This window comes from Triturus cristatus, chromosome 4_1, assembly GCF_964204655.1.
Source record: "Triturus cristatus chromosome 4_1, aTriCri1.1, whole genome shotgun sequence".
NCBI lineage: Eukaryota > Metazoa > Chordata > Amphibia > Caudata > Salamandridae > Triturus > Triturus cristatus.
The window spans coordinates 1,062,582,927-1,062,607,423 of record NC_140585.1 but is presented as its reverse complement, the minus strand read 5'-3'; the positions used below and the strand labels follow the sequence as shown (position 1 = coordinate 1,062,607,423).

Here is a 24,497-nt window from a genome sequence, read left to right as displayed (position 1 = left end):
GCCACATATGGCGCTGAAGTCTGGGGTTTTACAAATTGCAGTGGGATCCAAAGAGGAAAACTGATTTTGCAGGAAATTTCTAGGGGCCCGAATTTCCTCCCCGAACTATGTATGTCATTTTTTTTTTTAACATTTAATTAAATTTCAATTTTCAACCCGGCAATCGCCACATATTACAGTCATACACAATGTTGTGATACATTGAGGTCATCGTACGGTGTACATGCATCATCAGCAACAATAAGTGTATGACTATGTATGTCATAAGGAACTAAATTTGCATTATATAGAAGATTTTATTAGGTCACGCCCAGCTATATTTTGGCAAAAAATATGGCTAAACCCAGCAGCAACCCTTACAAGGGAGATCATTGTAGACTGCCTCAACTGCGACAAGGGAGGATCCATACCCTGGCTTTTCGCTTTTAGAAAAAGCCTAACTAGCGTGAACCTTGAACGTATCTTCTTAAACCCATTAGCATTAGAGGGTATGAATAAAAGAGCCCTCATGGGTGTATTGTATGAATCTTACAACAACGAAAGAAACGCCACAGAGCGTCTATAACCTTCAGTCGCTAGGTACATGTCCATACTGGAGTTAAATAGCCCTCAAACGCATATGCCATCTAAATACCTTTTGAAGAGCATTGGTCGCTGGGAGAGGAGACTGCTTTTTCGCCTAAGGGACGGCACCTTAAAATACTCACTTTGCTTCCCCTTGGGATTTAACATTAATCTTGAGCAAATGCCCTGTCCGTGTGGCACCGACAGCAACCAAACGGTAGTACACTTCTTATTCTTTTGTAATTTTTACGGAAAGTACACAAAACAATACTTGATTCCGTATTTTAAGGCATTTGTTAACATTGATTATAGCACAGCGCATCTTGAGATCCTTAGACTCGAAAGCGACGATTTGATTTTTCTTGTCAGCTTGTTCCTGAGAGCTCACGTACCTCTATGAGCAATTTTTTATGTGATAAGGGCAGTCGAACACATAATAGTGTTCTTCCGTATACAGTTACTTCTATCCTCTTAGCTGAACATCAATTAAAGCGCTATTTGTAGGCCGGAAAATTTTGAAAGCTTAAAATTCAATTGCACTTATATTATGCTGCTAAAACTGTTTACAACCAATTGCACTTTATCTTAATGTGATGTTGATGCTATATGTCTGTCCAACCCTTTTAATGTACTAATTATTTAACGCTGCTATTTTTTTATCAATTTGTAAATCTTAATCATGATCTTGTTGTCATATATTATGCCTTTTAATATTGTACACAACTGTAATCTTTTTTACTGGAAGTTCCTTTTAACCAAAGACTTTATGCACCGCGTTTTTAACAAGAATTTTATTTCTGTTGGTGGTGTTTGGACTGTGCTTTTTATGGAGATCTGTATCCGAATAAAGATTATTGAATTGAATTAAATTGGTGTTGGATTTTTCTTGTGTTGTGTTTTCACTTTCTTACAGTTTGAAGTACTGCAAAATCACTTTACACATTGCCTCTAAGTTAAGCCTCTGCGCGAAGCTACCAGATGGTTGAACACAGGATAATTTGGGGTTTGCTTGAGCATCACACTCAAAAAGATTGTGGCTGCTGTGTTGGTAGGGTTTCACCCCCTTAAACAGGAACGCAATTTTTCATACCAATCATGAGCATTCACAATAAGAAACACTCCGGCTTTGAGAATTAGTAAATTTAGAAACAACAGGTGATGAGAAGTATGTGACCATTTGTTTTACACAATAACTATTCATATCAACAGGCACAAACTACTTTAATTTTTGAAGGAACACAGCTGTGGCTCATTAGATTGTATTTCTTCCAGACTATGAAAGTTGGTTTGGAATAAAACTGACAATATTGTTAGTATTCGTGCTGTACCATTCTGTTCAGTTAAACATGACATTGTCTACGGTAGAGAGCAATCTTTCATAGCTAAGGTTACATTCATTATGGTTTCCCGCAATAGCTTAGCTGAGGATCAAAGTAAGTGGACTTCCTTCGGAAAACATACAAATTTAGACTGCAGAGACGCAAGCCTCCAAAATGTGGACAGCCTAAATATTAACTTTATAAAAATATCTACCTCTTAAGTTCTTAAATGCAGCAAAGCTCATTATACATCAGTTGTAGGACTGGCAGTTTAGTATTGTAACCCAAGACCTTAAGTATTTTGAGGAAGTGGCTGACAGAGCATTTAGCTTTGTTTTGATATTTATGCACGGTCAATTAGACCATATATTTTCAATTTTAGATTTCTACACTCTGATATTTTAGTACATTTACAGTCTTCAATTTGTGCAGGAACACTGCATCAAGTTAAACAGCAAAACCGAGCAAGCAGCTAAACACACCATTAATATGAAGGTGAAAGGTGATAGCAAAACAATGTGTTTCCTACCAATAACGCAAAGGATACTCCCCAGTCAGAACTCTTATTTAGAACTGTATTGTACCAAAGTACTTCACCTTCTGGCCAAAGGAGCCGCCACCAAAAAAAGGAATCCACTGCAATGGTTAGTCCTGTGATAGAAATAATGAATAGGACCAACAAACATTAACAATCTTATTTGAGAAAATGTCAATACATGTCAATGGTACTGGTTGGCTGAAGAATACAGAACAAGGCGTCAGATGTACAAAGCATGTCAGCCACTGCAATTCTCAGATTCGGCGTTTGAAACCATGAAAATTGGTTTTGCTATGTACTAATCCCCTGTTAGGAGTCCAAAAAGGTCTTCTGAATCCTAAAATGGGATTTTGAATGGAACCTGATCTGGTAACTGGTAGAGGTGTGGTGTAAAGGACTCTTCCAAAATACCGAATCAATTTCATACGTATCAATGTTTTGTGACCGAAATCCGATTGCAAAACATTGAAATTTCAGTTACCTGCAAGTTGGGATGGTAACTCATTCCCAAAATAGAGTTCCATAAGGACTTCCCCTTTGTCAATTAAAACGAGTTTGTTGGTGTTAGAAAGGGGATTTTTGGCAGGCTAGGGCGTGGGCCAAAGCCAGGCAAAAACCGCCACACTAGTCAGGATAAGGGAGTTACACGTCTAAAATAACCCCTGCTCACCCCCTTGGTATCTTGGCACGAGCAGCCAGGCTTATCTTCGAGGCAGTGTTTAAAGCATTTGCACATAACCAACAGTAATACAGTGTATGCACTACAAAAGGACACCACACTAGTTCAGAAAAATATCCAATATGTTTATATAATTAAAACAAGACCCAATAACGATAAAAAAATCCACCATACTATACTTAAAAGTTCACAGTTCAAAAATACGCTTATTAAAAAGAGTTCCTTGCGTGGATAGCTCCGTCCGGGCTACCACAGTGTCATGAGCAAACAAATCTAAAAAAGTTCTGGCTGGCCGCAGCGTGGCAGGCCAGCTACGGTGTCGGGAAGACCCGCAAACAGTACCTTTTAGAAATGCAGGGCGCTGGGGACCTCTGGGGTGAGTCTCCGAGGACACGGCGTCCGCAGGCTTCAGTTCCGGAGGTCAGTGCAGGAGTCGTCGTGGCCCTTGAAGTTACTCGCGTTGCAGGTCGAGCTCCTCTCTGATGGAGCCAGGAGCGCTGGCAGGCATCGGGTGCTGCGGTGCGAAGCACAGCGGTGCGGCGTGCAGTGCCCCCAGGTCGCGGTGCGAGCAGCGGCTCGGTGATGGCGTCAGATGGCGTTGGTGAGACCAGGGTCGCGGTGCGAGATGAAGGTGGTGCTTGCCACGGTGCTAGCAGGTCATGGTTCAATCAGCGGCGTAGTCGTTGCTGAAGCACTGTCGTCAGCGGATGAACGGGAGTCGATGGTGCCGGCGTCGGTAGGTCAAGGCTGCGGTGTGGGATGAGGGCGGTGAGTCATGTAACTTACGAGCGGTGCCCCCGAACCACGGTGCAAACAGCGGTGTCGATCTCAGAGGGAAGTTGCGAGCAGCGGCTCAGTGGCGGTGTCAGATGGCGTCGTCGGTGAGACCAGGGTCACGGTGCGGCGGTGCTCTCTGCGGTGCCAAAGCTTCGGCGTGAAGCGAGGCGGTGCGGAGTGGGGAGCCCACAGGTCATGGTGCAAGCAGCGGCTCGGTGGCGGCGTCAACAGGCGTCGTCGGTGAGACCAGGGTTGCGGACCGGCATTGCCCTCTGCGGTGCCTTCAGGTCACGGAGTTGGCAGCGGCGTCGTAGACGTCGTCGAGTTGGTGTTCTTTGGGTTGCAGCACAAAACACACAGTTCCCAGTGCTGCGTGTCGAAGAACTTGAAGTCTTTGCTGTTCCTGAGACTTCATGAACAGGGGGCAAGCACTACCTCAAGCCCTTGGAGAGACTCACAAATTAGGTTGCAGAAAGTCCAGTCCAGGCCTTCCACTGCCCAAGACAGAAGCAGCCACTGCAGGTCAGCCAAGCAAAGCACCCAGCAAAGAAGTCATTACTTTTCGCAGCTTCTTCGGCTCTTCTCCTTGGCAGTCTTCTTGTTCCAGATGAGTTCTAAAGTTCAGGGGTCTGGGACCCAGTATTTATGTCCAAAGATCCTTTGATCTTTCAGGCAGAGGATGTCTGTGCCCAGCAAGAACCAGGTTGGCCTTCTCTGGCGTGAACGGATGGCAGGAGGTGGAGACGGCCTTGTCAGAGGCAGACCAGGCCCTTTGAGGTGCAAGGAAATCTCCCCACCTTCCCCCATCGCAGCCCAGGTCTATTCAGCCCTTTCCTGACGTACCTAGACCATCTGGAGCCCCTCGGCCCCTCAGCCTTCTGTCATCCAAAACCCAGACAGGCAATCCACATTCCAACGTGGCACACAGGTTGACTGAGCAAGAAAATACTTACTTTCAAAAAGTGGTATTTTCAAACAAAGAATGCAAAAATCACCCTCACTAAAAGAAGCATCTTTAGATTCTGAGTTCAGGCATACTAAATTCTATTTTCTTACAGAATTCCCTGGGCCAGTTATGTTCATAAGATGTTATAAACAAACCTCCCATTCTATCCTATGGGGAACTGGTAGCCTTGCAATAGTGAAAATAATCGAAATGGGCTGTAATTCACTATTAGGACATGCCACACACACCAGGGCATGTCCTACCTTTCACATACATTGCACCCTGCCCACAGGGGTACCTCGGGCCTACCGGAGGGATGTCGGACATGTAAGAAAAGGGAAGGTTAGGGACCGGCCAGTGTGTGCACTGGCCATGTCAACATGGCAGTTACACTGCGCGCAGACTCTGCAATGGCAGGTTTGAGATACCGTTTTCAGGGCTACTCACGGGGGTGGCACAACCAGTGCTGCAGGCCGCAGAGTAGCATTTGATTCACCGGCCCTGCACGCGCAGTGCACTTTACTAGGGGCTAACAGGTAAATCAAATATCCAATCATGCAAACACCAATCCAGAACACAATTTACACAGAGAGCATATGCACTTTAGCACTGATTAGCAGTGGTAAAGTGGCCAGAGTCCTAAAACCAACACAAACAGGTCAGGGAAAAATAGGAGGAAAAATCAAAACGTTTGGGGATAACCCTGTAAAAAAAGGCCATTTCCAACAGTTAGGCAGTACACATTGGTTCAAAAGATCACTGCCAATTCTCAAACAAACTAAAGATAAACTTCTCTTTTTAAATGTAGACCAGTGTTCTCTGTGAAAAACGAGCTGCTTTAAAAAAAAAAAAAGTTTGGTTTATTTAAAGGCAATCACAGATATAGTGGTCTTCCGACCTCACTAGACATCCATACCTGTGATGGCCTCCGATTGAAATTGATCATAATTTGCAAATTACCTCATGAATATTAATGAGATAGTTTGGGTTGCAACCCACTCCAAATCTGAATTTTCTTAACCGACTTATTTGTACATAGGTTGGTTCGGAAAATGATTTACTGGTTGCAAAAATACCAGTCACAAATTGCAACCAGTAATTTGAATACAGTAGATAGCACATATAGCCATTAGTCCATAATATATTACACAGAGGGCTACTATGTTGTCAACAAGGAGACACTGCATTTTGCCATAAAGTGTCTGGTGTTGAAAGTTTTGCGATCTTAGTTCAACTCCAACCAGAAAACACCAGACAGCATCCATTGCAAGACTCAACATAGCAGCAATGAAGGCAATAAGCTCTGGAAATGACCTCATTTTTGCTGATCATAAAGGTCAGTTCAAAACACACGGAGGAGACGAAAATATGGAATCAAACAATCAACAAGATATGCTGCACTCTTATAGTTGGTAAAACGTCTTATGTCACATGCATGGATACGGATACAGAATTCATCCATAATAATCATATGAGATAACTAATCTATATACTTATGTACAAGTAGTTACAACAAACCAGGTGTGACATGAATACAACCATAATTACACAGCACTTCATCTATCTATCGCTTTTTCCTGTGGATTGCGTAATCTCTACAGCGCAATATAGAAGAAATTGTTTACCAACTATCTTTAGAAGAAGGGTCATGGGTGATGTCAGTAAGCAGGTTTACCACTCTTAGTTTGTTGCTAATCTTCCATTTCAGGTATACAAAAATATGACATGTCTTTCTAAACAAAACAACATATATGTCACTTTGGCGATAATGATCCAAATAACCTTTCTTAACTTGATATGTAGTCTTTGTTATCATTTGAGCTTTAAATCTTTTTAATAAGCACCAAACATATAATTCCAAGCAGCTACTGTGGACATATCGGCTCAGTACCTGTTTAGCTACACAAATATCTAAACCAGGACCACCCTGTAAACAGTGTTTTCTAAAACACCAAAAAACATAATATGTACTTTAGGTTTCTTCTACCTCCAAGCACTTGAGAAGTGGAATTCCAATAGTGGAATTTCATACAGTGAAACTCATGTTGGCTGTGAATATCTAATGGACTGAACAAGAGTGGATAAAGTTTCCTACAGATTTTAAATATATTTTTGGATTGTAAATTCTGTTTGTTTCACTGTTGTTAAAAACATATACATTTAGAAGTTCCCACTGAACTACATTAAGTACTTCAGGGTACACCACATGTGGAAAATATTGTCAAAGTAAGTCTAAAGAGTGAAGCATAATATTAATATTCTTAATTCACATCTGATTCCCTTGATGATATATATTGTGAGGTAGATGTGGAGTTGAAAATACTAACTTGATACTCCCTATTTATGGAACCTTGTCAATATAGTGACAAAGACAATATTCTGTAAAAGACGTTACTGTATGTCAATTAAAAAAGTCTAGCCTCTTTTTTCATAACAAACTTCCCTACCTGTGCACTCTGACAAGCACCTCAAGTCGCCTCACTCTCTGCTCAGTTACAATTACTCTACCTTTTATCTTCTCCATAACCATTACATTGTTGGGCAAGGGGAGAGGATGTAGCCTTGAGGCTAGAGTGGTAGTCTTCCAAGCTGGAGAACCGGATTTGAGTTTCGGCAACAGCGCTCAACATCCTGTGATTGTGGCCAAATTGATTAATCTCTCAGTGCCCAACAAAAATGAAAGTGTCCATCTCTAACGAAACTGGCGCTCATGTAAAGCGCTCGGATACCTGATATCTTCGGGTCAAGTTCGCGCTATACAAAACTCTTTAAAAAAATATTTTTTTTAAAAAAAAACCTCCTTTGGTGCTGCCATTTTGATGTGAAAGCATTGATAAAAACTCTGTAGATCTTTTAGTAAAGCCATTATAATAGACTCACTTTTGGAAAAGACTCTTTAGGCCCACAGACTTGGGGCTCTCTGGGGTCTTGTCTTTGCATGGTCCATAATAGGCAATCCCTGGATTAGTAGCCACTTTCTGCCCCGGTGACACTGCCATGATATTCCCCCAAGTAGCCCACAGCCTCTCACCACAGCCACAGAAAGGAAGCTGCACTGGAGCTCCAGAGATCAATGGCCATCTCAAAGCCCAGCTGGCTACTTTACACCCTCTGCTATCACTTTAGAAATCTGGGATGAAATTATTTGAATTCAATGTAAAGTACAACTTACAAGTGCCTTGGTGAAACTTGTTAGCTTCTATGAGGTATCACGTTTTCTTTGTGCTCCTGGTGGATGGAATCTGCTTTTACCACTGGTGAGTCACACTAACTGACAGAAAGCCCCCAACATAAAATTATCAGACTGGTGACTTTCCTATAGTCGCCATTCTCTTTCACAGATCTACATTCATCTATTGCAAGTTTATCCTCTTGCCAAAATGTACAAAACATTTTTCTCAATCATTTTGTCGTTTCAGTTGAGATGGTATCTAATTGTATTTTCTTTCCCCATCATATATCAATATACCACCTGTCTGTCAGCAAAAATCTACAAGCAATCACAAAATCATGGGAATGGGAAAGATATTTTGAATAAACTAGCAAGAAAAATTCTTAGGAAGTGTTAAAAAGCATATTCCATGCCATGATGGTGCTCACTAACAGGGCTGTATATGTTAATGTGTTCTTGCCTCTTGCATAATCGTAAGCCTTCATTTACATATAGGTGACTGAATGTTGGTATTGTACACACTCAGAAAAACCAGTATCATCACAGAGCATGACTGGGGGTTAGTATCTACCTTCATAAAAAATACATGCTACTGCTACATTGATTTACGCTTGCATTAGCTAATGGGTGGGGGCGGGGGAACCTGAAAGTACTTTGAAAGAAGTAATTTAATTTATAAAATAGGTGAGATCTCCATACATGTACTTGTGAAGCTATCTGATTATTTTGGATGGCATGATTATTCACCATTTCTTCCATAAACAAATATCTCTGGATTCTCAAGAAGCATGACTCAGACATAACAAGAAAGGTAGCTGATCAAGTCTGTACACTAGACAAAGTATATTGCAGTGCAAACTGGCAATTGTTCCAAACCAGACTCGAGAGAACATCACGAAAAAGCAAGGCCAACAATTAATGCGCTGAAATGCGACTCATAAACTTACTTCATGAAAAGTGACATGCTCTGTGATACACTTACCTAGACACAGGATGCCAGCTGGAACGGCGTGACAGAAGAGCTCATAGATTGTTATTCGTTTGTAGAGAAACAAGATCAGAAGCATAAGTCCTAACAAAATGCACAATTCAGATCTGAAGACAATGATTGCCAATGCAGAGAGCCAGATGAATGGGCCAGGACTCCACTTCAACCATGCTTTGAATGCCAGCAAAACTGGAACAACAAATGACAGAGCCACATTTGCAGTTAGCCTGTTGTGATGTCATGCAGATCACAGTTTTTGGGATCAAAAACATAACAGGGTTCATGAATAACACAGATGACTTCTGACGAAGTGTGTGGTGGTTGCTTCAGCCGATCTCGTACCTTATTTCTTACACCATAAAGACAGGGTTTCCATCCTACAGACGCTCTTTTTTTGGAGGACCTTTTAATTTGGAGATTTCTCAAGCAAAAATCCCTCCACTCTCTTTGTGTGTTGCTCTAGTTGGTCCAGTACCCGGCACTGAAAACTGGGAGTGTTCTGAGATGTTCTGCATGGGTCCTTATTTTTTCTGCAGAGTTTGTATCTGTCTTATGTCCTTACACCGCTACTCACAGTCAGGACTGGTTCCAGGCAAGGAAATGCTAGACAGTCGTGCAAGACCTTAACAGTACCTTCCCTGGTGTGACGCAGGAGGTGGGGGTGGGGGCAAATTGTTACTAGAAGCCTTAGCAGCCAGGAGGACAGCCACAGTACTTTTGCATGGAGATGTATAAAGCATTGAGCTGGCCATTCTTACATCAGACGTGCATCTAAATTTACAGAGGGGCTGTGTTAGGAATTATCTGCATTCCTATCTTTAAATTAATTTTAACACCATCGGGGTGGGGGTAGCGAAGGATGTTTCTGGGTTCCACAAATATAAAAGTGCTCCACATATGTAAAAACATTTATTTACCATTTATAAGATACTTTAAATCAGGTATGGTGCGAACTGATTCCTTCACAGTTAATTAAGTCCAGCAGTCACGTCATGTCTTGTTTTCTCCTATCAAGTGCTGACATGGAGTCTTGCCCTTCAATGTGTTTTTTCAATGTGGATAGTCTCAGGAGCAAGTTTCTTAAAGATTATGACCACTGTACACCCTCCTCGGGCTCTACGTTGTTTTTTCTTAAGGGATGTCTACGTTTTGGCTTAGTTTCTACCGATTTCCTGAACTCACCAAGGCTGAAGCATGATGATAAAACATTCTCTAACCGCACTTTCTGATACTTCATTTGCTTTCTACTAGCATGGAAATAGTTCATAGGGGAGCTGAAAGCCCGTTGTTTTCTAGCTATTCAACCTCCCAGGTCTCCTACAGCATGGAAGGCAACCACAATACTGGAATTGTTCGTATTTCCCCTTTTTATCTGCAGCTCATCTTTGCTTTCTCAAGAAATCCACCACAGCATATTTTTCCGCTAGACCTTTTCCTGCATCTTTAGTTCTCACACCAAATTCCTGTAACTTCTATGCAAGCTTGCTATAGATGACTAAACATAATCAGGTTTCTTGTTTATTCCTTTAACGCCTTTTCCAATTTATTCATATTAATTACCAATAAACGTTGCATAACAGACATATGGAATGGAGTAACAACACCTTTCATTATAAATACCTAACAAAGTGAACCTTTGTTCGACTGGAATTTTTTTCCCAACAGAACACAGGAAATTAATCTTGCCCTGGCAACCTTGTTGAAGCTTATCTACATTAGCGGGTTAGGGGTTTTCCCCCTGTCAAGGGCAAGTATCAAAACAAGAAATTTTTGCTCAACATACGGCCAGTAAGGGATTGGGACTTTTGACCCCTTATCTCATAGAACTACTCCACAAGGTCAAATCCCCGAAAAACCGGCGAGCTCAACGTATTGCCTTTATTAACAGCGAAACCAAGACTGTCCATCACACCAGCGAACATAGCCTCAATCATAACTCTCGTCTCATGGCATTTTGTCAAGATCGCAGAGCACAATGCTCCACCAGAATTGAAGAAACCTTCTCTACAAATCCTGTTACTAACAGGAACACAACGACCAAACCAAATCCTACATCTGCTAGAAGCACCTTCCACACATTGGAACGTGCAGTCAAAGGAGAAACCACAAAATGGTGGGAAGCAGAATCTCTCAAAAAATACCTTGAGGCGGACAGAATCCCACGTGGGCTAAGGATTTTGATTTGTCCCCCATCAGACACCACTAACCCTCAATACATTGGAAGATGGGAAGAGAACCTCAAAGAATGCTCAAATAACATGATTAGACTACTAATTGACCACACGGAGGAAGAATATAACAAAGCCAAAACAGAGGTGGATGATCTTAGTAAAACATATTGAAGATTAAAACTGGGGAGAACTTACTAAGAAAAACTACGAAATCTTGAACCAGATTATCGACGAATTCGAAGAAGACATCATCAAGCGAAAGAACCGCAAGTTCAGGCACGATCAACTCGGTTACCAGTTCGGTAGAGTCTATACATTCACGAAGAAATATAACACCAAACCACAGGGTATCATAAACCCTGACCGCAGTGGACAACAATCAGGGGCATCCTCCAGCTCAGAAATCGAATCACCTGCACCCTGCCCGGAAGGGGAAAATCCACGATGCAAAGTACAATTTTTTAGAGGAAGTATTGCACTACCGACTCGGTATCAGAACCCCTAACATCACAAATACTAAAACAATGGCAGGTTCCCCACAATATGGATGACAACAGACTCCAACAATAGGCGTGACTACGAGGTCCAGAAAAAAGGAGATGGAAAGTAGAACTTGACGCCCGGAAATCTGGTCAAGAACCTATCCTGCATCAATCTATCAAACCAAGAAACAAATATTCTCAACAAAGGACTTTCTTTCTGTCCCACTGCCTCCTGGAACCTTACAAAAACTCAAATAGACCTTTTCAAATTTACATGTAAACTCAAACTGAAAGCTTTCTTTGCCGACCGAGTCAGGAGACAAGAACTCCCGCCTCAAACTACAACTTCAGAGCCATCCATTCCAGACCTGGAACATGTTGACCAATTAACCCATCTCAGTGAGGAAGAGAACAATACTGATACACTTACCACAATAGCTCTGGAACTAGGAATTGAAACTAACATCTCCATAGATACTGAACTCACCAAAAAATCTACTTTCCCTCCACAACTACCCGCAGGCAATAGTATTGACGCCTTCTACCAGGCAGTCACATATGATCTGGAACATGAATACAACAAATACCAAAGAAAATGCAAATATCTACCCCAAAATATTCCACAAGAACAGAGGACAACAATCAAACAACTGAGAGACAGGAAGGGTCTCATCGTGAAAGAAGCAGAGAAGGGAGGAAACCCGTAGCACTACACACACAGATGACTACATCCTCGAAGCAAAATCGACAACTTGGAGATGACACTGTAACGCCCTGAACGTCTCAGGATCGTTTAACAGACACGACAATGAGGACGCAACCACTTGTGAAGGGTTAGTTCTTTTAATGAAGGCAAATAAAATACAAAGAACAAACAAAGGTTATAGTCACTGGAATCCTCCAGGCTAAGTACGTTACCAGCCCACAGCACGGATGGTCCTAACCGTCCTCTGCATATACGCCGATCCCGGCGTATGCCAACAGAGGGCAGAAATGAAATGGCCGACAATGCCAATCGGTAGGCTGTGAGGGGCACGAAGAGTGTTGGGGAGAATCGAGGAGTCAGGGAAACACCCAGCCGGGGTCTCTACCTGAAGGGAGCAGCCGCTCAACCTCTTCCTCAGACTGCACCGGGACGCGGAGTCACCTCCTGGTGATGCGTCACCGATACCCCAATCACAAGCAAGAAGACTGAACCGAGAGCAGCCGCTCGATCGATCCTGTGGACTTCCGAGTCTGTAACGCGGCAAACACCTCCTGGTGTGCGTTACAGCTGGCAGTCCCTGTGTCTCTGGTCGGGCTGGGAGTTACGACTCCAACCAGCAAAAGCGCCACTGCGCTTGGACTCAGCCGAGTCAAAAAGCGAAGCTCAATGGTTGACCGGTAGAGCTTCCGGGTCCTTCACAGGTGACGATGGGGCAAGACACGGCCCAGGGAGTAACGACTCGACCTACCTCCGTTCTTGCCTTACTGGAGCACCACTCCGGAACACTGCTCTTCACGAAGCAGGTACGTCGGTGTAAACACAATATCCGACAGCCTTGTACCTCCCGGTTCCTCCCTTTATAGGGCGTGTTTCCCTTGAGTTATGTAACAGCTCTCCTGTTTACATAAGGGCGTGTTTCCCTTGAGTTATGTAACAGCTCTCCTGTTTACATAAGGGCGTGTTTCCCTTGAGTTATGTAACAGCTCTCCTGTTTACATAAGGGCGTGTTTCCCTTGTATGACAGGAATTCTTGACAGACACATGCTATGAACTTCTAGTACGTGATCCGACACAGGATATCTTGAAATCAATCAAAACCAAGATCGACAAGTGGTATACACTGGGCCTCATATCCCAAACAGAAAAAACATTCCTATACATAACACACCCCACCATGCCGACCCTTTACCCCCTCCCCAAAATACATAAAGGGACATACCCACCTCCTGGAAGACCAATTATAGCAGGGATCAATTCAGCGTGCTCAAGGATGGGGGAATACATAGACAAGAAATTGCAGGTATTGATGAGGGAAATCCCGTCTTTTATTCAGGACAAAAAGGATATCCTCCAAAAAGTACAAGACATCATGTGGGAACCCGACTTTGTATTGGTAGCCATGGACATCGTCAGTCTCTACACCTAGATCGAACATCGTGATGGCATCAAAGCAACTCAACTATCATTCAGGACACAATCAGCCAATCTTCTAGAAACCAACAAAATGATCCTAGAGATGTTGGAATTCAGTCTGGAGAACAACATTTTCAGCTTCAATGGCAAAATATACAGGCAGAAACGTGGAACCGCCATGGGAGCCAAATTAGAGCCGCTGTATGCATGTATTTTCATGAGTCACGTGGAAAAATTCTGGCTGTGGGATCAATATTTTGCTGAGTTTACCCCCACATAGTACCATGGCGACGATGTATCGATGATTTTCTTTGTATTTGGCAAGGGGACGTGACATCACTCCAAAGATTCTTGGAACGGCTGGACAGAAATCTGTGGGGGATAAAAACCACCCATACATACTCACAGAAGGAGATCAATTTCTTGGATATCACAATCTATGTTAAGGATAACACCTTACATAGTAAACTCTACAGAAAAGAAACAGCGTCCAACTCTATACTGAGAGCAGACAGTTGTCATCCACGTCATAATGTAAGGAACATCCCAAAAGGGGAATTTTTAAGAACACGCAGAAACTGTAGCGAGGATCAAGTATTCAAGGAAAAAGGACAAGAAATTGTATTGAGACTGAGCGAACGAGGGTACGATCATAACACACTCCAAAATACCCTCACCACAGTGGCCCAAATGGAACGGAAACAAATGTTCCAACCCAAAGAACAACGAGAGAGCAACACCGTAATCCGTTTCATTACAGACTATCATAATGGCCACCACCAAATAAGACAAAGTTTGAAACGTCACTGGCATCTCCTACAACAAACACCCAGCCTTACTGATCACCTGAAAACCTATCCGGAAATGACTTTCAGAAGAGCATCCAACCTAAAGAACCTCCTATGCAAAGCAGAATTTTAGGACAAAAGGAAACCCATCACTACATTCCTAGACAGACCACCAGGGTTCCACACCTGTAAAAACTGCAACATATGCAAATTGAGTAGAAGCAAAACCACGCAGGTACCTCTAACACAAGGAAAAGAATTTGCCATCAAAGAATGGATCGACTGCAATAGCAAATTCACTATCTATGCAATTATCTGCCCTTGCAACCTTCCATACATTGGAAGCACGATAAGACCACTACGCACCTGGATTCAAGAACACTTCCGCAACATACACAAGCATAACACCGGCCACGCACTTACGGAACATTTCCACAAGATGCACCCACACAAGAAAGACTTTATCTTCTTTGGCCTGGAAATTGTCCATCTAGCCAAAAGATGGGGAGATCGCGAACTAAGACTCAGGAGGCGAGAAAGTGAACTTATTCTGAAATTCAAGACATTGGCTCTAGGGTTAAATAAAGATGCAGAAATGCATGTATGGCTGGGAGATGAACAGTATAAAACAGAAGTCTTGGCCTAACGAGGGGGACTGTACTACATACATCCTACTGTCTCTCCCTCCTTTGACACCCCATCAGACTGTCTGCCCATGTCTGTCCATTTTAGCCTGCTTTAAGTAAATCCACATAGAGACAAGCCTGAACCAATCCTTCTCTCTACAAACACTTCACATATGCACTAGGATACTAGAACCTTGATTCATTTCGATCCTTCATAATTCTATCTGCCGGGATTTTCCTGCCCTTTATGACCTCACTAAAAACTCTTCGCGCTAATTTTAATAAATCCCGCTGCCCCTTAATTACCCACCGCTCGGGGGCATTCTTTAAATCTAAATTACACGAATACATATCTATAATAAATACATTAGCCACAATATGTCCTAAATGAGGTGTGGCTCCTCCTCTGTTAGATCCTGGTTTACAACCCCTTGCCTTTCATTATGGTACGCCTCTCTAACAGAACTAACTGTTAGAACTTTAGAAATATTCTCTGCCAAACTTTTTAGACCATTCCAAGATGGTGCCCATAGCTAGCACCACGAATAGCCCCTCCGGGTCGCGACCTGGAAGCATTACATTTGTTAACTTTAAATTGCCGCCGAACTGAACATACAGCGAATCGATCGTTACAGGAAGAGTCCTTCAGAAACTGCATTACGCCTGATATTGAAGAGGTAAGGGGCCGCCACCTGCAATCCGTTTTCCCTCTTTCTCCCCCCGTACTATTCCCCTTTTGACCGCCTTTCAAACCCTTTCACCATTGTTCTCTCAGAAGTATCAGGAATCTAATATTACTGAGACGGATTCATCGGATTTAAAGCTAAACAATGGTAGGCACTTAGACTTCTTTGTCGCAGATAGTCCTGCGTATAGCCCGACACCCAATGTGCCTTGAATTGAGCTAGCTCATCGTATAGACTTTCACAATCACTTATGATAATTGCGAGTTTTTCCAACCACCGGCGTGCCCCTCCGTATTAACGTACAGAACCCACGGTCATCTATGTGCGGTCCTGATAAACCTGGTACCGGTCTCCGCACTAGATAACACGCAGCACTATTTTTATTTTATGTTGTATTATATATTTATTTTCCCAAGCTTCCATGACCCTCTTTTCAAATCCCTCACAGTACGCTTCCACATGATATATACTACCATTTATCTCACCGCACAAGCCATCCCTACCACCTCACCAGTATTTTTCTGAAATCTTTCTCCAAAGCTAATGCACTGAGATCCTCCATAATAGACAGATCACACAAATCTTGCTGCCTGAGCCTGTTTAACTAACTTTGAATTTAAATTAATGATTTGGCTGCCTACCTAGCCACGTTTTCAGAATCCGTCATTACTCACAGGAAGATCTCCTCTGATGTATATACACCTTGCCTCCCATTGACTAACTAGTCTCGTCCTCCTTTTCCCTCCCCCTTTCCTTGGATACCCTTGATCCCGGATGAACTGGGCACCGTGTAAACAACATATGTAACTATACCGCGGCCCAATCTTTTCAAAATGTCATTTTCCTATTTATTGTCTGTCACGTTTATTCGCTCACGCTTTCTTCTTTTTCCAACACCTTGGTCAATTATGCATGACCCGTTACCCGAACTGATGAAAATTTGTTAATACTCATGAAATATCAAAACTGATGTATGCAATATTACCGTTTATATCCATTATACCTCTCTATTGACCCGCTACCCGAAAATCAGGGATTCTCCTTATGTAAATTCTATTTCACTGTTATTTTTGATGTATGTCATGCTAATACTAACTAATCTTCTTCTGGTGTGATCGTCTCTAACTCATGATGAAAAATTTGCATACTATGCCGTACTCATGCCAAGCATTATTTACTGTACATATAATAATTTTTAACATGTATACTCTTATGATTTGCTCGCTCCAATTTTTCCTGGGTATGAAACAATGTAATACGTATCGCACTTGTCCTACATGCTCCCTGCCTCTTTCCCATTCTCTCTTTCTCCCTCTTTCCCTTCTTCTGCCTCTCATACTGGTTTCTCTCTTACACTACTGTGATCTCTTATCCCACATTATTGTTCTAAAATACCATACGCTATTTGTTGTGTTCCTTTCTCCTTCTCCCCATACACACCTCACTTCTCATCTCTTTCCCCCCCACTAACCTCTTCACTGCTGAAAAATTAACCAATCAACCTCCCACTTTACCTTCCCCTAAACAACCTCCTTACCTTTTCTTTTCCCTCCCTTCTCACTGATCTCAACACCCTCCTGGCTCTCTGTCATGGGATACACACCACCCCCAACCACTCTTCCTTCATACTTTATAATTTTTACTGTGTATATCGGTACAGCCCTGAGGAAGCCCCAGGCCGGATGGCCATGTAAAGGGGTGAAACACGTGTTGGCTGTTCTTTCACTCACTCTTATGAATGGAGTGACAACACCTTTCATTATAAATACCGAAAAAAATGTGAACCATTGTCTGACTGGAATTTTTTCCCTACAGAACACAGGAAACGAATCTTGCCCTGACAACCTTGTTGAAGTACTATTTGTACATCGCAGGGCTACAATAACAGGCCAAAGGGAAAGCTCAGAAACTATCCCATGCTGTAAGGGAGTTCAGCCTAAAATGTTGCTTCGTCAGTCAAAGTAGCTTCTAATCAACCAGTAGCAGGTTTTCGATGCATTCATACAACTTCTATCTATACCTCAATGCATGGGTGAAAATTATTCATAAACTTCCACAAGGGTTAGCAAATGCATGATAAACTATAATGGGAAATTCTCCCAGAGCACGCTACATACTCAGTGTGAAGCCTCCTGTATGTACTTCAGAGAGAGCCATCCAAGCCAACAATGATGTCCAAGCCCCTGCACATTTCCCTCCGACATTACAAGGCATCTCTTAGCATCAGGATCGGTTGGTTGAACTTTTTCAGCTACTGACTATTAACCTATAACTTTGCACCAAAGGTCATACAAAGAGTTGGGTGTAAACCAATGCACCTCTTGGTTAGGAGGAGACCCGAAACAGCCATTCAATGCTACATGTGTTTTTATCTTTGAACATCAGTGTAGCCACAACACACATTGTTCTGTGTTTCGACTAATCATATTACCCAATGCCGGCTTAATAAAGCCAACTGCACTCTCCCAGATAGTTGTTCAACCTATCATGGGCAAATAATGTGCCTTTCTAAAAACCCATCTGGGGCAGCTTCCTAGATCAGTGTGCCAGATCTCCTATAGGAAAGATGTAAGATAGGACCTTTGGGAACACTTAAAATGAGTCTGGCAAAATCAAGAATATTCCAACGCATTTTTGGTCTAGATCAGTATCCTATTTCATTTGTTATCCAACATTGGCACTTTACAGCTTGTCTCCCACTTAGCTTTGTCAGTTCCTGTCATAGGCGATCACCATACAGTGCCATATAAATAGGGACCACAACAGGCGTCCACTTTTTGTCATCGATAAGCTCCACAATTGTTCCCGCTTCTGGGACTCTACCGGAGAACCCATTTTGTCGGTCTTCTGCCACCCTTGACATTCTAGTATGCAATAGGAAATGTTCTACCCACGTTCTCATCTGTAACCTAACTACTTTAAAAGCATGAAGCATCTTACCATCATATATATATCGCTCACCCATACACATCCATTGTCAGTCCAGTCAGCCATTCTGGCTTACAGATGGAATTTACTAAATTTTCACAGTCCCCGTTGTGGAGATTGACATATATAAGGAGTCCTCCCTATAACCTTTTTGAACAACCTGTCCCATGTTTGTGCCATCAGGGAGATCAATTAATGTGCTCTCCGACACATCATCACTGGTGACAAGAACAGACATCCAAGTTCTCCTGGCCATGTTCACACTACAGGACAAGACCTATCAAATAAATGTCACAAGTGCACTCTAGAAAATAGTAAAACATAATTGCACTTAAAAATAGTGGCCACATTTTTTATTTGTGTTTATATATAAGAATCCAGGTGAAATGAATAAATCACAATCCGTTGCATTAGCACAACGAGTTTTAATTTCTCACAGTTTGAATTTACAAGTCTTTCTCGAAATAAGTATTAGAAACAGAAAGATCACAAAAACCAAGCTGCGTAATACTCACCTAGTGGAAGGGCAAAGACATTTGGAAGCGTTCGCGTGCAGTAAAACATCATGTGAAATTGAGAGGCGGTTATCAGGCAGAAGAGGGTTGCTACTGTTGACCCAAACATCCGTCGAACTTGTTTCTGTAGCTTCCAGAGTGCATAAATGACACTGAGTCCCAGGATTCCCCTTGCTTTTGAGGGATACAGAGGATAGAATGGCATAAAAAGAGATATACAATTGTACCACACGAAAACATTTAGATATATATGGGTTAGGATTAGGTATATATGATGGCAGAGGGCAATGTTTTATATACCTAGCTATTTTGTAAAAATAAAAAAATCTTATTTTGTTGCAAATACATAAAAACGTATGTTTCTTCCTTATTAAGCTGGATGTTGCGACTTATTTTCACGTTTAACTTTGTTTCTTTACTAGGAATTTAGAAGAAACAATGTAGAATCAAGTTTAAAAAAAGTGAGGTCAAGATAAAAGATGCGATCAAATGTATCCACATAAAACTCAAGAACTTAAACAACTCAATTGAAACAAATGTATAGTCAATCAGGGAGTCGACTGACAAACAGATACAGTATAACTAGCAGGCAGATCGCACGATAATCTGCCACTGAAGTGCTTAACAACTGTTTTGTCCCAAAGGTCAAGCAATTTACATCTATGTTATTTCAAGTGGAACACAGGAGCAGCCTACTTAGCCATTGATTACGAGTGTATCAGTGTAAACTTGTTCATTTTTGCTGCCACGGCATTACCGGCTGTCCCAGTAAATCGGATAACAGGAAAATAACAGGGATTACAAGTTTTGGGGATAAAAATACAGGAATTGATGTTTCTGTGCTTATTAGACCTGGCCCCATCTGTATGGTCACCCCAAACCTTTTGCATTGACCCCTCCTGTTTGCTGAATTTGTTCTTGTTGGATTAAGAACTCTGTGCACTTTACCACTGCTGGCCAGTGCTAAAGTGTCTGTGATCTCTCAATTGGCTTCCACCTAATTGGCACATTTAATTTGCTTGAAAGTCCCTAGTAACTGGTATTATATGTACCCAGGGCATGCAAATTAAATGTTACTAGTGGGCCTGCAGCACTCATTGTGCCACCCACTGAACGTAGCCTTTTAAAACATGTCTTATCCATGATGCTGCAATAAGTGCAAGGTGCAGACAGAGAAATAAAGGGCAACTAGGTCTATAGCAGAGAAACTGATTAGTCACAGATTACGAGAGTATTCAAATGATTTACTAAAGTCTTTAAGAAAAAAAATTAAAGTGGATCCAGGTTTTACGACTGCGCCACACATTGAGATTAAACCAGACCTTGCTGGACTAGGATGAGGTAGGAGTCTTATGTAAATAATCAGAACAAATCCAACACACCAACGGCTATTAATAGGATGGGCAACTGTGAGATCTCGACTGGATAAGAGACTGACACGCAAACAGAAAAAGGCACAGAAGCATAAGAGAACAAGAGGGAAAAGTCTCGATAAATGGTTCCGAACTAAAACAAAAGCAAAACAGGGTTTCGCTGTGGCAAAAAGCATACAATAATAGTCTCCCGAGTCTTTTACCCATGGCATCTCATCGAACACACTGTAGCCTTACTTCAAAAGCATGAATGTCAGGGATACACACTAACAAAATAATGCATTTAGTTATTGAATAATTTTACAGAATGCTGCACATTGTCTTGTGATTTATCTAATGCAGAGTACACAGGTTAAGGCAAATTCTGTCTATAGATCTTAAAGCCTTTGTAGCCTCTTTACAAGGCCTTTGTAAATAACGCTTCAATTGTCTAAGTATGCCATGACTTGAGCTGTAGATATCTCCATGTGAAGTGCGGTTTGGAGACAAGGGAGGATTTTACCTTGTAATGAACACTGTACGATAATGCCCTTGACCACCACTTTGATTTGGGGACTGGAGAGAGTTGAATAGGACTCCCAAGAGGTATACTTAGGTCAGCCGACCATTCCAAACAGGGATCCACAACCTGCTACGCGAAGAATAAGACGATCCCTCCTACCTCCAGAGGAAATGATCTTGTCAGCCACTGGAATATGTGAAAAATGAACATAGTAATGCTGAGCTTGTTCATCGTTTTGTTTTCCCCACGGGATGTGGAAATCACCAGCATACATTTGGAACTTCGCTTAGTACTACTCCAGCAGTTGTGCCATAGGGCGCGCGTAAGCATTTAGAAAGAGGCAGGAAAAAAGTGGCAATTTGATTGTTGCCACGACCAACGACGATTCCAATAAATTGATATGAACCTAAAGGCGGGAGTTAGATTCGATCCATTAGAGCAGATCAGGGTATTCTGGTGCATTCCTCAAGACTTGTCTGCAATAATCTTATGGTCTACTGCCTCACAAACTGCCAACACAGGGCCCGATTCACAGAGAGCCTCCACAGTCATGGCGGAGGCTCTGCAGCTGTGGGGGAGTCAACGTACATGTGGTGGAATCTCCGCAACGAGAATGCTCATTGCAGAGATTCTGCCACGGCTGCGGAGGCTCTTTGTGAATCTGGACAACAGTTCAGTCATGGCCTGCATGTGCTGTCCCAAACAACCCCAGCTAAGGACAGAAAAACACTCACATAAATATGGTTTGTTTCTGCCTACCTCACGGTGATGGCTTTTGGAGAGAAGAAATAGCCCACCTGAGCAACACCTGGTGTCTAGGACTGCCTCAGTCAATACAGCTCACTAAGCAGTCTTCATCAAATCTGGTTTACAGACTATTTAAGACTGGGGAGTGTGACCTGCTCCCAGTGGGGTGAATGAATGAAGCAGAGTGGTGTCTGGTCTCGTCGGTCACTCACCTATGTATTAGCTTATGTATTGCTCCAAGGATACACTGCCATTCTTCTAGAATTCCCAGTGGAGAGACACTTAAAAACATCTACACGCCTCCTTCTTTAAAGCAGCCAACACAAAATAATATCAGCCAGAATCAACATTCACATAAGGAAACTTTAACTGTAACTGAAGTTTCTGATTTCAATAGTTTATTTTCAGGACTACTGGTAGTGTTTTAGAGTATGTTCCAAGTTTGTTGATTTTAACGCTTTTGTGTGTTCAAAATCCTCAGTTCAAAAAAATTAACCTGCGTTGGAACGTTTCTCAGCGCTTATAAACAACTGCATTTTGGGCTGTTTCTAATGTATTTTGATTTACATCGTTCTTTTCAAAAGTACATCAATTGTATGGAAACAGAGGACTTCATCAACCTTATCTGTAATCCAGCTGTCCCCAAAACACAGTCCTATATCTCCTACCACACTTAGGACCCTAAACACAGCAACCTCCTACCCTACAAACGCAAAACCCATTTTGATATACTGCCAAACCCGATCAACCAGTCATACCCATATACCTGGCATCATTGAGGAGTGCCTACATTAGTCCTGCAAAGTACACAAAAGGTAGTGGGCGGAATGCCTGAATTAATCTTAGCCACTGGACATTATTCGGGCACGCATTGCAGTCCATTGTTATTTTGACCATGATACTAAATCAATTTGGACCCAGTCACTAGAAAATCAGTTTGGCCCCACTTCAATAGGAACAGTTTAGCTGGAACTGCCAGGTTCGGTCCTCCATGAACCAGAACACGAGCAACCCAGAACCAGTTATGCCCTAGTTAGGGCTCATCAGCCAGCTAAAGCTTGGTTCCAGTGACACAGTGTGCACCGGACCCACGTCTGGGCATACCAGTTCCCCTTAGGGCAACACACTAAGTATACAAAAGCTTATGGATGGAATGCCCGAATTAATCTCAGCCACTGGTAACTACTTGGGCCATATTCCAGTGCATCGGTATTTTGCACACCATGCCACCTCAGTTTGGACTCAGCTATAAGCACATCAGTCTTCACCCTGCTCCAGTGCGGACAGTCCAGCGCAAACTGCCAAGTCAGGTCCTCCCTGAAGCAGAACACAAGCAGCTCAGGACCGGTTCAGTATAACTGCCAAGTCAGGTCCTCCCTGAAGCAGAACACAAGCAGCTCAGGACCGGTTCAGTATACTTCAGTGTATTTTTCCTGAATACTATGAATAGATTATGAACAGGGAACCCTTGAAAGCTTCACACTTTATATAAAAATATGTTTGTTTGCATGTGTCACATTAATTTAGAGACCGCTGGCTGCTTACATTCCACCTTTTCATCTATAATCAGGGTCACTGGAATTATGCGGCAGGAGAGGGCCAAATTATGCTGCAGGTTTGAGTAAATTATGTAGTGAGAAAAGGCAAATTACACGGTGTAATGCAGCACATTTTATGATAGTATTACTTCCTTATTTTGTAATTTTTACACGTGTCTGGGCATGGTTTTAACACCCAATTATAGCAATAAGCAACAGAAAGATGACCGGTGAAAATGTGAAAAACGCCTCTACCGCACAATTACATAATTCCAGTGGCTCTGCTTATGATAAATTAAAAGCATATTTGCCACATAAAATGTAATAAACGAACTTGCAAATCTCAAACAGTGGGGAGATTTAGAAAGTTTATTTTATTCACTACATGGCACACTTCGTGTACAGTGCAGGGCCGGCCGGCATGGCTAGTGGGTGGTGGGCAGGCTGAGAGGGGGATCATGGGGGGTGTGTATCCCGACTCTACTCCTGCTCTCCTCGAGCACATCTAGGAACAGGAAGCAGGCCCCACTAACCAATCACATCGCTGCAATGCAGCATTGTGATTGGTTTTGAGCGTCCTGCTTTGACGCTCAACCAGGGAATAGGGGCCTGGGCTTGTCCTCCATGCAGGCTGTAATGCAGCCTGCATGGAGAACGGGGAAGGTGCGCATGGCTGGTTTGGGCGCCCGACACTTTTAGGCATAGAGTGACGCATAAATTATGGAAAAAAGAAGCAGAGAACTCTGTGTAGTTCTCAAGTTTAGGTGGAAAGCAGCTCAAATGTCTGCTTTTCTATCAAAGTCTTTAAGCATAGGATTAGCACAGTGCCATCCACGCTGAGATAGAATGGGACAAAGTCTTTTGCCATTTCTACAGCAAAGTCTTTAAGCATATATCAGAATTATATATAGATATATTCTGAAACATCAGCACAGTTCATTTTTTTGTGTGCTAGAAAAACAAAACATTCTACACCCTCTCCTCTTACATGGATACTGAGCAAGATTGTCGCATAAATTCTCTAGATTTGGAGTCAGAG

The 24,497-nt window shown here is 42.4% G+C and overlaps 1 protein-coding gene across 1 annotated transcript in view; it reads right to left on the bottom strand.

The window, feature by feature from the left end:
• The window catches only part of ALG12 (ALG12 alpha-1,6-mannosyltransferase), a 90,579-nt gene that overhangs the window by 41,725 nt on the left and 24,357 nt on the right, over positions 1-24,497 (bottom strand). The window contains exons 4-6 of the mRNA XM_085654047.1: positions 19,299-19,472; positions 8,978-9,172; positions 2,431-2,534 (exon numbers count right to left, since the gene is read on the bottom strand). Of these exons, the coding sequence (XP_085510173.1) occupies positions 2,431-2,534; positions 8,978-9,172; positions 19,299-19,472 (473 nt within the window). The remainder of the gene's footprint in view (positions 1-2,430; positions 2,535-8,977; positions 9,173-19,298; positions 19,473-24,497) is intronic.